At 42.5% G+C, this 14,143-nt stretch overlaps 3 protein-coding genes across 3 annotated transcripts; all 3 read right to left on the bottom strand.

Annotated features, from left to right (window-relative positions):
* Positions 1 to 2,886: 2,886 nt before the first annotated feature.
* On the bottom strand, positions 2,887 to 4,494 carry K441DRAFT_650319 (phosphoglycerate mutase-like protein). The gene is made up of 2 exons (XM_067647015.1): positions 3,451 to 4,494; positions 2,887 to 3,372 (listed from the first exon to the last, which is right to left on the bottom strand). Exons 1-2 carry the CDS (start codon positions 4,337 to 4,339, stop codon positions 3,191 to 3,193), a joined length of 1,071 nt encoding a protein of 356 aa, XP_067510314.1. The 5' UTR covers positions 4,340 to 4,494; the 3' UTR covers positions 2,887 to 3,190.
* A 7,103-nt stretch (positions 4,495 to 11,597) lies between these two features.
* Positions 11,598 to 12,370, bottom strand: K441DRAFT_650317 (uncharacterized protein). The gene is made up of 2 exons (XM_067647014.1): positions 12,168 to 12,370; positions 11,598 to 12,045 (listed from the first exon to the last, which is right to left on the bottom strand). Exons 1-2 carry the CDS (start codon positions 12,305 to 12,307, stop codon positions 11,808 to 11,810), a joined length of 378 nt encoding a protein of 125 aa, XP_067510313.1. The 5' UTR covers positions 12,308 to 12,370; the 3' UTR covers positions 11,598 to 11,807.
* A 241-nt stretch (positions 12,371 to 12,611) lies between these two features.
* K441DRAFT_4572 (manganese and iron superoxide dismutase) lies at positions 12,612 to 13,940 on the bottom strand. The gene is made up of 3 exons (XM_067641745.1): positions 13,607 to 13,940; positions 13,037 to 13,519; positions 12,612 to 12,958 (listed from the first exon to the last, which is right to left on the bottom strand). Exons 1-3 carry the CDS (start codon positions 13,754 to 13,756, stop codon positions 12,836 to 12,838), a joined length of 756 nt encoding a protein of 251 aa, XP_067510312.1. The 5' UTR covers positions 13,757 to 13,940; the 3' UTR covers positions 12,612 to 12,835.
* Between the last annotated feature and the right edge of the window lie 203 nt (positions 13,941 to 14,143).

Genomic DNA, 14,143 nt, shown 5'->3' with positions numbered 1-14,143 from the left:
TTACCCTACTTATTATACCTTATAAGTTATAAAAGTAAATAAATTTATAAAGAAGATAGAGGAACTATAATAGTTTCTTACTAATGAAATAATATAGGCTTAATCTGTTTATAAAGCCGTAGTAAATAAGAAATAAACCCTAGCACTAGCTTACTAAATTAGTAACTTTGTCTAGCTAGATATAAGAAATCTAAACACGAAATAACCTACTAAGAAACTTAATTAGAAAAACGCTGGCCCTTATAAGGTTAAGGAGGTTATCTCCTCTTACGCCTACTAACTAAAGCTCCCTAATACAGTTAAAATCCACCCTATATTCTACACGTTAGTCCTTTACCCTACTACTCCTATATTAGACGCCCTACCTAAATAGATATAAGATCCTCCCCTACTAGTTAAAGTAGATAGTAAGAATAAGTACTTTATTAAAAGAATTAATAATATTAAGTATAACGTATTCCACTAGCAAGTGTCGCAAACCACCAAGTGTCGCAAAATTTCTTGGCAACTATTACCTATACTATAACGTACAATGCCTTAACAAATATAAGTAGATAAAGCTTAATAAGAAGGTAGAATAGAGCTTGCACTTTAAGCCTATAAGGACGGCTAATTTTAAAGCCTGCGACGCGCTGCTAACGCGTATAACGTCTGCTTACGAAAGCTTTAGCGAAGATATAACGGAACCCTCGCTCGAGTTGATACCTACCCTAACTGCTAGAAGCTTACCGCGACTAAAGAGCACACGATCGTACGATATATCCTTAACCTTAATTCGCGAGGATTTGCGCCCCGGCTATATAAGGTGGCAGATATGGCGGATAAACTGTTAGCTGCGCGTAGTGGAAAGCTAGTAGGTAAGAACTAGGCTAAGAGATTTGTAACGCGTACGGATAAGCTTAAAATAGCGTTTAATTGGGTAAAGGACCGTTAGAGAATACAGTAGGAGAATCCTAAGGTAATTAACGCGTGGTTTAAGCTTATTAGGGAGACAAAAGCTAAGTACGGTATCCATAACAAGGACGTATATAACTTTAACAAGACTAGCTTCTAAATGGGTATAATTAGGTCTATAAAAGTTGTTATAGGCTTAGAGAGACATATAAGGCCTAATCTCGTCCAGCCAGGTGATTAGGAGTGGGTTACCGTTATTTAGAGCATCTGCGCCGTAGGGTACGCGACCCCGCCCTTTATTATCTATAAAGGGCGCGTCCATATCTCAGCTTAGTATAAGGAGAGAGATATACTATATAATTGGAAGCTTTTAGTCTCTAAAAATGGCTGGATAAATAACGCGCTTAGCCTAGAGTGGTTAAAGTACTTTAACGCTCGTATAAAGGCACGTTAGGTAAGGGTATACTAACTACTAATTCTGGACGGCTATAAGAGCTACCTTAACCAGAATTTTAAGGACTACTACCTTAAGAATAAGATCCTTGCGCTCTATATACCAGCCTATTTATTATATATCCTCTAGCTACTTAATATAGTTTACTTTACGTCTTTAAAGCAGAAGTACTCTTAATGTATATAAAACTTAGCGCGCTAGCGCGTCTTCTATATTAACAAAGAAGGCTTCCTACCAGCCTTTAGAGATGTGTTTTTGGACGTCTTTACGTACGAAAACTGTTAAAAGGCCTTTAGGGCATTAGGGCTAGTCCCTCTAAACGCGCAGGTAGTGCTTAAACGCCTTAAAGTACGACTGCGTACCCTATTAGGACCCCCCGCACTACAGACGCCGTGGGTATTAAAGACTTTAAGTAATACTCTTAAATTTAGGTCTTAATTAAAGCTCGTATAAAACTCCTTTGGTTTATTACCTATAATAACTTAGAGCGGGTTTACGTAGCTTATTAAAGGGGCCGAATTAATGCTATACTAGAACGCGTTTATAAGCTCCCGGATTACTAAGCTTAAAGAGTAAGTAGAGACGCTAACTAAGCGGAAATCGCGTAAGAGAAAGCGGATCTAATATGGCGGCACGATAGAGTATGGTAAGGGATTAGCGTAGGTAGCTGCTAAAGCCTCTAGGGCGCCTTAGGGATTAAAGAGGGCTCGTTATAGGGATGGGTAAGAGAGGGCTTAACTAGGTATACGACGCTATAGGAACTATAGAGAGACTAGGCATAATACCCGAACGTGTAAAAAGGATATAGAAGAGTCTTCTAAATCTAACGCGAGCATGACGTACCCTAGCTCTTTGTTTGATAGTAATTAATCTAGTATTCTTTAGGATAGGTTAGTCGTGCTAAGAAATTTTGCGACACTTAGTGGTTTGCGACACTCGCTAGTGGAATACGTTAATAAACGGAAACGCTAATATATATCTTACGAAATGGAGAGGCTTTACTAAGCTCTTATGGGAACCTATTAACTTTATAGAACTTATATAAGCCGCAAAAGACTTTTACGAACTTTACTTAGAACTACTATAGCCCTATCTTATAGAAGCTTAAGTTTAAATAGGGGGTACTATTATAGGATACTCTCGTAACACGCTGTATACGTCTACCTGTTTTTACTAACTTAGTAATTAGAGACTAACCCTAAAATGGCAATTTAACGGCAATCTGATGGCAATCTAATGGTAAACTATAGCATTCTGCCATATTCTGCCAAGTTCTACTAAATTCTGCTAAGTTCTGCTAGGACCACGACCTAAACCCTATTCTGCCCTATGCACGTATTAACTAAGCAACTAAGTCAACAATATATGCCCTTTCTTCCCGTTTTCCTACCTTCTTTCCTTACGCAACGTCTTAATCTTATCACATAGTTTATGTACATAGCTTAATAATATCTACTTTGCTATATATTATCGTCGCTTATGCTTACTCCGTGACAATAATTGGTTTTATGAAATAATTTAATTAGTATATAAGGGGGGATAATTCTACCACTTATTATTTTTAAAGCTACTTATAAGTATACGTATTCCCTTCCCTCGTAATCGGAAGTTGTGGGGAAACTCCACGACCTACTAGTCCACGTTATTTGTAGCTTGAGTGCTACAGCTAGGCCAGGCCACTAAAGGTAGCTTAATATTAGCCCCTATCGTTAATGCCCCCAACTTTTTATTGTGAGGTCAAAAATGTTTGGGGTGAATCACACGATGGCAAAATACTTGCAGTCACACAGAAATGCTGTTGTAATTAAGAAGGCTATAAATCGATCTCCACTAGAGACTCGGTCACTTGCAACACGAGCAGTCATTGCAGGTTGAAGCCTTAATTGTTGGCGCTGTAGCGCACGTTAAGAGCGCAGTGAAAGCCTGATACGTTGTCGTCGGTGGCGCGGCCTTCAGAGTTGTCGCCTTCACCAACACTGGTATCGCAGCGCCAGTACTCAGCCCGAATACTTGATGTCCAAGCACTGCCTCGGTGTTAGTCAAGCCGCTTTCTATTAACCAATGCACGACGATATCAAGTATTGTTCAAGAAAGTCACTCACCTCTTAAAATACTCGCGATCTCCCCTGAATGGCTCGTGATGCTGATGTAAGTGCTTCGATCGCTCCCAAAAACATCATCGAGCACCTTCTTACTTCTGATATCCTGATCAACATTCGTCTCGCCATGCAGCGCTTCCCACAGGTGATCAAATTCGGCAAAGCCCTTCTCAAAAGTATACGTAGGAAAGGTGCTGTGGATATATGTTTTGTTGCTGCGACGGTCACACGTATGTCCGCTGATTCCCTCACGGAAATACTCCTTGACTTCTGGAATGAAGGGATGCTCCTGCGGCAGGTTTAATCCGCCGAATGTCAAATTCGCGGTGGCAAGACACCGCGTCAAAGGCGAAGTGTAGTACGATTCCGGTGTGGGAATCTTTTGATTCACGATCAAAGTCGCCCAGAACGCATTGACCGCAAGCGCTTGGCTGATGCCATTCGCTGTTAGATGCGCGTCGGCCCATACTACAGTGCCATTCCCATCCTTTTCCGACCAGTAGCAGTTCCATGGGGATGTGCCGTAGTAACTTTCGGCGGCGTTATGCCAACCCTCGCCATGGCGACCCATGTAAAAGAGCTTGTACTCGACGTTTTTGGGTGCTTCGCGATTGAGAGACGCAACGTAGTGCGCGAAACGCTCCCATTGGGTCGCTTGACGGCCTCCCTTGCAAGTGTCGTCAGTTGGATAGGTGCGATTGATGAGACCGAAATTCGTTGTCATAAAGTTGAAGGTGCTGACATTTGTCGAGGGGTCATCCTGGAGGAACAGACCGGGGACTACAGTGTAGTTGAGGTAGCCGTTGCCGTAGTTGTAAACATTATCATGTGCAGCTATAGAGACAACCAGGCCCAGAACTGCGAAGCAGATTGTAACAAATGGAACAAGCATGATTAATGATTCCGAGAACCGGGGATGAGGGGAAGATAAACAGAGATGAGTGGGAGAGAAGGGGGGAAAGAGGTTCACCTATACCGCCCTGAACTATTTATGCAGTAACCCTTCCCCCTCGAATATATAATGTATACGAACGTGGTGATGCTCCGATGCCCTCTCGTGATGTCTTCCTTCGAATGCAAGTGTTCGCCAATGGCTAGGGAACGTGGGACGGGCTGATCTTTCCCCGGCAAGTTAGCCCCTACATCCCCTGTCCTTGCAGCGCAATAAACCTGCAGCCTCGGGATCTACGGGGCCTTCCTCATTCATCTTCAATCGAGCGTTGTTGATGGTTCCTTGATGTATCACGACTCGCATGCAAGAGAAAGTTGAGAGGAAGGAAAGAGATGATATTTGCAGAATATACACCACCTTGGCGCATCCGGTTGAAAGCGCTTGGAGCGCTGTGAGATTTCAAATTCGGTACGCACATCCAATCTCGCTTGATTGCTATAGTAATTGTGGCGAACGGCTGTGGCTACATGCAAGGACCTTTTTGGTTGCCTGGAGAATCGCCTTGGTTGGCTAGGAGAATTAAATTGAAGATGTACGCTTCTTTTCCCCCTTAACCACGCCTCCGTTGTGGCCGCCAAAACGCGAATATAACGCTGTCTCCGCAGAGAGGTCGATGAAATTTGGCAACACCGTACGGGTGGGAACCTCACAACAACACTGTAGAGGAAGGCAAGTCCGCCAGAAGCAGGGTTCTTGCAGCCAAGCATACGGCTTCACTACAATTACTATGTACAGTTAGTGGCAGTCAAGCAAGATTGGATGCGCGTGCCGAATTTAAAATCGGGGGGTACAGTGATGTTTACGACCAGCTTCCACCCCCCCCAGGCAAGCTCAGATTTTTTTTACGCCATTTAATTTCGCTTAATTGCCACTAACTGTATATAGTAATCATAGCGAAGCCGTATAGCTAAACGTAAGGATCCTTCTGGTTGCGAGGGGCAATTAAATTAAAGCTATTTAGTACTTACCTTACTTACCAGAGTCTCAATATCAATTCAAAATCGTGTTATTTAATTGTTAATCTACCTTTAATATAAATCCTTCTACGAAACGTATAGCGGCTTAATTAACGGGCGTGTCTCCTCCCTCTTAATAAACTCGACGGATTGTCCTTCCTTCCTCCTTATTATATACGCCTGCATCTACCCCTATATCTTTAAGGAGCTTCCACCGGGGTACCCTATAATAGTTGCTAAGATATAAATATAACACCGTTCAACCGGGCTTTACATTAAAGGAGCTTTAAGAAATGGAAAACGATCTAAAAGCTGTAGATAAGGACGATAAGGATAATATAGGGGCGTAGCGTAACTACTTGCAGAGTTAGCAGGCTTCTTAAAGTTAACTCGGCCAATTAACTTAATTAACGCCGTATAAGTTACCGTATTTAACACAGAATCTTACCTACCTACCATTAAATATATTACCACCGCGATATTAAGCTACAGCCTCTTAAATTGCTAGTTAAGCTCCTTAAGCTCCTATAGTTATTTGGGCTGCTCTATTAGACGTAGATAAGGATAAAGAAGATAACATGCGGATCGTTGGTACCCCCCAACGAAAATTTTGACCCGACTTTATGATTAATAAGCCGATTAATTAACCCAAAGCTTTAATTTAGAGCCCCATTGTATAGAGCTTAATTAACATATACTAGTAGGTATGNATTTGTTTCGTAAATTCTATACCNCCGTCGTGCTTTGTAGTAGGGGGTAAGCTTTAGGCAGAGCCTTGTGCAGAGCTTTAATAGAGCCTTACGTAGAGCTTTGGTAGAGCCTCGTGCAGAGCTTTGGTAGAGCTACGCGCAGACGTGCAGACGTGCAGACGTGCAGCCGTTTGTTCTGGCGATTAATTGCAGAGACATTTATAGAGACGATTGTATATCTAATTGTATGGGCGTTTAATCGATCGTTCGTACGGGCGTTTGTGTAGGCAATTAATTGACTAATCAATTATATGGATGTTTGTAGAGTTGTTTATAGAGACGTTTATACGGGCGTTTAGTTAGTTAGTTAATTGATTGTATTGGTGTTTATATAGGTAATTAATCAATTAATTGACTAATTATATGGGCGTTTATACGGGCGATCGTGCAGACGTTCGTAGAGCCGTTTATAGAGCCGTTTGTATAGATGATTATAGAGCCTTCCTAGTATATTAGTGCTGTATGTTAGTAGAGTTTTAAGCTCAAGGGGGAGAACCCCCTTGGACCCCCCTCCCCCCTTACGCACTGCGTGCTCTATTTACCGCGTAGGCAGAGCTCTTACAGAGGCTTTAGTAGAGCGTTTGGTAGAGCTTTTGCAGAGCTTCGTATAGATCTTTGGTGGAGCTTCGTGTAGAGCTTTGGTGGAGCTTCGTGTAGAGCTTCGGTAGAGCTTTGTCCAGAGCTTTAGTAGAGCTTTATGCAAAGCTTCGGTAGAGCTTCGTGCAGAGCCTTATGCAGAGCCACATGCAGGCGTTCGCATAGGCGATTAACTGCGGAGACGTTTGTAGGGACGATTGTATAGGCAATTGCATGGACGTTTAATTAATTGATTGATTGTATGGGCGTTCGTACAGGCGATTATGTAGACGTTCGTAGAGCCGTTTGTAGAGCCGCTTATGTAGACGATTATAGAGCCTTCCTAGTATATCAGTGCTGCGTGTTAGTAGAGCTTTAGAGCTCTGTATTAAGCTTCGAGTAGAGCTTCGAGTAGAGCTTTAAGCTCAAGGGGGAGACCCCCTTGGACCCCCCCTGCGCACTGCGTGCTAAGCGTTTGGTAGAGCTTTTGCAGAGCTTCGTGTAGAGCTTTATGTAAAGCTTCGTATAGATCTTCTATAGAGCTATATGTAGGCGTGTAGACGTTTGTACGGGCGATGAATTGTAGAGACGTTTATAGAGACGATCGTATAGGCAATTGTATAGACGTTTAATTGATCGTTCGTATGGGCGTTTGTACGGGCGTTTGTACGGGCGATTGTGTAGACGTTTATAGAGCCGTTCGTAGAGCCGTTCGTAGAGACGATTGTACGGCGATTGGTCGTATTGGCGGTTATACGGCCGATTGCAGAACCTTCCTAATATATTAGTGCTGCGAGTTAGTAGAGCTTTAGAGCTCTGTATAGGGCTTTGAGCAAAGCTTCGAGCAGAGCTTTGAGTAGAGCTTTAAGGGGGAGACCCCCTTAGACCCCCCTGCGCACTACGTGCTCTATTTACTGCGTGGGCAGAGCTCTTACAGAGGCTTTGGTAGAGACTTTAGTAGAGCTTTTACAGAGCTTTGTGTAGAGCTTTATGTAGAGCTTCTATAGAGCCACGTATAGGCGTGTAGGGTGCAAACGCTCGTACGGGTGATCAATTGTAGAAACGTTTGTAGAGACGATCACATGGGCAGTTGTATGGACGTTCGTACGGGCGATCGTGTAGACGTTTGTAGAGCCGTTCGTAAAGCCGTTCGTGGAGTCGTTTGTGGAGCCGTTCGTGGAGCCGTTCGTAGAGATGATTATACGGCGATTGACCGTATGGGCGGTTATACGGCCGATTGCAGAACCTTCCTGGTATATTAGTGCTGTGTGTTAGTAGAGCTTTGGAGCTCCGTGTAGGGTTTTAAGTAAAGCTTTAAGCAGAGCTTTGAGCAGAGCTTTAAGGGGGACCCTCTTAGACCCCACTGCGCACTGTGTGCTCTAGCCAGTACACTGGGTGGGCAGAGGTGCTGCAAAGCCTTTGGTAGAGCTTTTGGTAGAGCTTTTGCAGAGCTTTAGTAGAACTTAAGGTTTTAAAGTTCGTCACGTGGATTCTGCCATAACTTACCGCGCGCAAGTTTTTTTTAACCAATCAAAGGCTGGCTTGGCGAGGGTTTGAAAATTTGGACACCTATACACCTGAAAGTAATAGACCACTCATACCTTGGGTTAATAACTCCGCTACCTTACCTGTGTAAAGAGAGTAAGATTAATAATATAGGAAGAGCTAGTGGCGGTGTTTTTATTACTTATAATTGTAACGTAGTAATTTAATATTTAAAGGAGCTAGCGTTTACTAAAACTCTTATTAGTGCAAGCCTTTAATTCTATAATCTTTAGCGACTTTAAGTTCACCCTATATATATAAGAGAGCTACGTCGTTAAGAGCAAGGTATTTATATTAAGATTTAACTAATTAAGGCAAAGCTAAATACCTAGTAGATAGGCGTTTTAAATATTAAGTTTAATATAGATTCTAAAGTTGTAGATTAGTAGTAAAAGGTTAATACGCAACTTATTACGTGGGCTCTCTATACTAATAAACGTGGCGTAATTAAGGCTCTTACTGTTAACCTCTTAATTGTATATATTCTAGATGGAAATTAACCAGCCACCTTTTATTCTAAAGGTAGTTCTCACCCGTTAATAATTAATTAACTCTATAGTGAACTTCTAACGCTTTCGCAGAGCTCTGAGCTTAGTATAACGCCTAGTAATATAAATTTAATAAGCTTGTGGATTAATCTTATAAGATATTGGCGTTATAAAAAGAACTACCTAAACGCCAGTTAGTGTTATGTACTTAATTAGGTAGATATTAAATTAATAAATAAGGACTTACGGGAGTAGGTAACTGGTATTAAGCGAGGCATTGCAGATATTAAGAATCCACCTTATAGACTCGCCATTTGGCTTGCTAAGCGAGCGGTAACAGAAGTAAGAAGTAGTAAAAGAGTACGCTAATCTGCCTTAGGTAAGAGCTCTATAGTTAATACTCTAGGCGTAGTTAATTACTTCTACGTTAGCTCTGTAGGCTTAATATCGGGTTAGTAAACTACTCCTATACTAGTAAGTTGACAGCCCTTATTATTCTTACCTATATTGCTAATATACTACCTATAGGGTGTTAACCGCGTAAAGGGTTTGGAGGAGTTTTTTAAGTATTAAAAGAAGAGTGTAGCTAGTGATCTTAATTAGGAGGCTAATATTAAAGCTGCATATAAAGTTATACGCGATTTAAGGTAGGATTTAGAGCTTTTATATAACAAATCTAATAAAGTAGATCCTGTTAAGGAACTTATTATAGCCGGTATTAAATCAGGTGTCGTAAGACGCCTATAGAAGGATTTAAAGAAGTAGGTAAATAAGCGCCATGCTTAGCTTAAGGGAAGGTTTAAAGACATAGAGAACTTTAGTTAGTAGATATTAAGTGTAAGGCTCTATAGGCTTTAACTATAGAGTTATAGGATAGATTTTAATAGTAATTCTTATATAAATTGTATACTCTAGGTAAGAGAACAAAGCCTGCGCTTCCTCTATATATATTTACAAAATATCGCGTATATTAAGAACACTACTAAGGCTTAATCTTAAACCTTAATCTTGACTCTTATATTAATTTCTTAATTATACCCGCTATGGCGGAAATGTCTTCTTGCGCTCTTAGCTTTGCTACCTACTTTATCTATATACTAAAGAAGGAACGATTTAAAGCTATTACTAAAGGTTTTTAGATGCTCTAGCCAATCGAACTATACCTACTAGATAAAGGCTTTTAGCTTACCGAAAAACTCCTTAATTAGATTTAAGTTGGGTAAGTAGGGAGGTAAATATACTAGCTTAACGCCAAAGGCGTTAAAGAAAGACTTTATCCTTTCTAAATAATGGAAGCTGGCGTTATCTATAACTACTATAGATCGCTTAGTAGGAAAGCGATTATACCGTGGTAGAAGAGTATTTGCCACCCAGAACTTAAAGCCTTCGCTATTTATTAAGCCTTTATATACTAAAGCTACGAGCACGCCGTTAATTGTATACGTAGGTAATATATTAAGCCTCCTCTTAGCCTAATTATATAACGTATATAAAACCAGTGTAATACTAAAGGGAGCCTAACCAGTCTTCCGTATACCTATCTTTAAATTTACACCTAACTTATTTACGAATACAAGCTAATTAGCGGTATACTATAATATAATGGCGAAATATATGTCGCGATCGTAAGCGCTTTATTTAAGGGCTACCTGGGAACACTTCTTTGTGTAAGCTACTCTTTAAGCTCTATCTATAGAGGATCTAATTAGCTTACCTGCTTCCTTATCTAGCCAGCTAAGTAGAGCTCTTAAAATATTATATAGCGGCTAACTACGAGATTAAACGTGTCGTAGATTAACTACTACATCTTATCGCCAAAGAGAGTTGGCTTCTTATCTAGCCGTATTAATATTACCACGAGCATCTGATTGCTTAGTAAAAACTGCCCCCCCTTACTGTTTAAAGGCGCCTGAGTTGATCTAAATATACGCAAGTTCCTCTTAATTGCGGTGATTAATTAGGGTATACAACTAGCAGCTAAGGCACACTCTGCTTAAGCTGCTCTAAGTTAAAGAAGATCCTTAATTAGGGCGTGCTAATATAGGCCCATTCGCGGAGCTATATTACGAATATAGTACGGGTAGAAATCTCACAATATTTGATAAAGATCATAATACTATGGAGGGAAGCTGATTACGAATAGCTTCAAGTTTGCCAGGATTAGGGGGTTCTTACAGCCAAGCATACGGCTTCGCTACGATTACTATGTACAGTTGGTGGCAATCAAGCGAAATTAAATGGCGTAAAAAAAATCTGAGCTCGCCTAGGGGGGTGGAAGCTGGTCGTAAACATCACTGTAATCCGAATGCTTCTTCGACGTATTTGAGGACGCTGAGACCACCGAGAGGTCTAGGCTTGTAGAAGTCCGGACGAGTAGAGTTTGGAGAGATTTTATACCTTTGGATGTGTACTCTAAAATAAATTGCATCCTAATAAAACCTGTTTCATGGGAGCAGTTGACAAACTATGCTACAAAGCGCTGTGGGAGAAATCGAAACATTAATGGATCGAGGAGAGTAGGTTTTTAAGAATGTAGAAAGTGATTGAAGATATGGCCAACTAAAACTACATAATATAAAAGGGAGTATTTTGAGAAAAAAGATGAAGGAAGTGTACGGTAATACCCAACCTTGGGAAAGAAAATAGAGAAATAACGAAAATGGTGAGTGTCATGTTCATTACGCCTTGGTAGCTTTAGAAGCATTTAATTACTTAAAGGCCATTTTATTAGCCTCTGAACGTCTGAGGAAGGCAACTATGTTCTTCTTATAATTAAACATACTTACATGCTTATGCAGGTTAGCTTTTATTTGGAAGGGCTTGCTTCATCAGCTAGGTAAGGGACTTGTGGAATAACATTGTGAAGCGAACGCCTACTTTAAGCCACTTCTACCACTCACCATTATCACTCCAAAGGCGGTATATCCGCGGTAGCAATTGCCCGGCTCTCAAAGCACCCTATTGACTCGAAGTGAGCGAATTCCTACATTAACTAACACGTATTACTCGCAAGTACCTCAAGAAACCCCTTCGCCCCTGGTACTGCAACCACATTATCCTCCTCGAACCATCTCCAGCGCCATACAAACATAGATCAATTCCATCCAATAATCCCTTCCGCAACTCTCTTTGCGCCTACTCCTGGCCCTGTCACGATAGAAACCCTGCGTCCAACAACCCCGCTTTCTCCAACTCCTAGCTCCAGCGGTCGCTGCAGCTCTATTACCACACCACCTCCCGTGTCCTCCAAAAATGGCGCGTTGATAGGGAAGGAATAGAACGGCTTGTAACCCGCTGGTGGCATTGTGCAGCCCGTGATATCGCCGTCGTAGCTACGATGCGTAAAATGTTAACAGAAGCGGTATGAACACTAGCCACGCCATTGCACGTTCAACTACAGCCCGAAGACTCCAAGAACGCAAGCAGAGGCTGTAGAACTGTACTGGGGGCTTACTGGATCATAACCCAACACTTTCTCACCACGTCCAGGTGCCTCTCTTCTACACCCCGAAACTCTGCCAACGTCCGCCGTTCTGCTTGGATATTGTTCTGGAAGAGTAGATGCCAGTGGATGCCAGAACCATCGCAGGCCATGTGCCCATATTCGCTGTGTGGAGGACGTAGGATGGCAATCGTGCCACCTTGGCTAAGGCGGCCTGACTCTCCGTTGCACATTTGAGGCCAAGTGCTGGTTTGTAAGGGTTATGATGCGCTGGAACGATTGTAGATGCGTGAAGGTTGAAGTTATGTATCCTTCCTTGTAGCGATCAATTCGGAAACTAACATTGAGGCTGAGCAGAGTATATGCGGCGTATTGAGAAGGATGAGCAGATTTGAGAGATTACCTTTTTTGCCAAGCATTCTACTCGTGAGCCATCAAGGTGCTCCTACCCTTTAAAGAGCTAACAGGTAAGACAACTGATATAAACCCCATACAGTTTATCCCTTAGGGTATCGGATGAAAACTGCACGGTGCTGTCACATGAAGCACGCAAAATATTATTTATCAAACGGTTGTCAAGCAATGAAGTTTCCATGTTTTGGGAATAGAATGTAGACAGTCCGACCCACGGCGCACAGGTTCCTAGCGTCACGAAAACATTTTGAGATCAACGGGAACTTCTACGTGGAAGCTTTCAACACCTTAAAGGCATCCGCACGGCCGCCAAGGTAGCGCTCCTCCGCTGTCTTCCAGTTGATCACGTTCCAGATATTCTCCACATAAGCTGCTTTACCGTTGAGATACTGGAGCAGGATGTTAGCAATAGACAAAGCAAGCATGCACTAAAAACAACTCCCAACGAAGCATTTTACTACCCTTACCTGGAGATAGTACGCGTGCTCCCACATATCAATCCCAAGGATAGGAACCTCTCCCTTGCCGACAACCGGATCCTGATCCTTCGTCGTCATGATCACAAGCCTGTCCTCTTTGCCACCTTCAATTTTAACTAGCCATCCCCATCCACTTCCCTGAATTCCTAACAATGCCGTCTTGAATGCCTCGCGGAACTTCGCCTCATCACCCCACGTTGCCCCGATCTTCTCCACCAACTTCGGAGCCGCAGATGATTTAGCATCAGACGAATCAGCGGAGCACAGATTCTGCCAGAATAACGAGTGGTTGATGTGGCCGCCGGCATTGAACTTGATTCCAGGCTGCAGTGAGACTTGAGTCGGGATGTCGGAGGTCTGGATGGCCTCCCGCCGAGATTTCAAGGCTGCATTTAGATTCGTGATGTAGGTTTGGTGGTGCTTGTTATGATGCAGCTCCATGATTTGGGCCGAGATGTGCGGTTCCAAGGCCTGTGTCACTGGTCAGTCGATAAGAAAGAAGCGAGACGGAACCGCCGGGCGGAGCACCACTGAGGCAAACCACGTAGAGATACTAACATTGTAAGCATATGGGAGAGGTGGGAGACTGTATGTAGCGCCCTGCATCTCGCCGTATCGGACCTGCTGTGGAAGTTGATCTGGAGAATTTGGAGAAATGAAGTTGCTGAGCAGCGAGAAGATAGAAACGGAAGAGTTCCAGGCCTTCATGATGGAGTTTGGCAGTCGCTATTTCTTGAGGCAAGAGTGGTGGAGGCTGACCAACAAAGTACTGGAAAGGCGGAACTACTGGCTCAAAACGGAAATTCAGCAACACAATTGCCTCAATCTACCTCCAATCCTCTCGAGGCCAAGGATCATGTGATTGGGATCAAATATACAGAAAAGCACTGTAAAGCTATAGCAGCACGGCTACTGTAAGAAAAAATATGTATGAGTGGATTGAAAGAAATAATCTCTTCTGCTGATTCTTCGGTTCTCTGATACGAAGGCCGAGAGATAGCTGTGAGAAATGCCCTGGAATTACAGAGGAAGGCGTGTCAATTATAGTAGTGGACAAAAGGGCGCAAGAAATCAAAGATGACGAGAGACGAAATT

The sequence above is a fragment of the Cenococcum geophilum genome (assembly GCF_001692895.1).
Source record: "Cenococcum geophilum 1.58 unplaced genomic scaffold K441scaffold_1, whole genome shotgun sequence".
NCBI classification, from domain to species: domain Eukaryota; kingdom Fungi; phylum Ascomycota; class Dothideomycetes; order Gloniales; family Gloniaceae; genus Cenococcum; species Cenococcum geophilum.
Note: the sequence above shows the minus strand (reverse complement) of the source record. Positions and strands in the feature narration are given on the sequence as shown.

Excerpts from the sequence above, each read along its gene's own strand:
- K441DRAFT_650319 (XM_067647015.1), bottom strand. The coding sequence starts at position 4,339 with ATGCTTGTTCCATTTGTTACAATCTGCTTCGCAGTTCTGGGCCTGGTT. Across the intron at positions 3,373-3,450 it reads GATCGCGAGTATTTTAAGAG|TGCTTGGACATCAAGTATTC; the intron begins GTGAGTGACTTT and ends ACACCGAGGCAG.
- K441DRAFT_650317 (XM_067647014.1), bottom strand. The coding sequence starts at position 12,307 with ATGGCCTGCGATGGTTCTGGCATCCACTGGCATCTACTCTTCCAGAAC. Across the intron at positions 12,046-12,167 it reads AAGTGTTGGGTTATGATCCA|CTACGACGGCGATATCACGG; the intron begins GTAAGCCCCCAG and ends TACGCATCGTAG.
- K441DRAFT_4572 (XM_067641745.1), bottom strand. The coding sequence starts at position 13,756 with ATGAAGGCCTGGAACTCTTCCGTTTCTATCTTCTCGCTGCTCAGCAAC. Across the intron at positions 13,520-13,606 it reads CTCTCCCATATGCTTACAAT|GCCTTGGAACCGCACATCTC; the intron begins GTTAGTATCTCT and ends CCAGTGACACAG. Across the intron at positions 12,959-13,036 it reads AGCACGCGTACTATCTCCAG|TATCTCAACGGTAAAGCAGC; the intron begins GTAAGGGTAGTA and ends ATCCTGCTCCAG.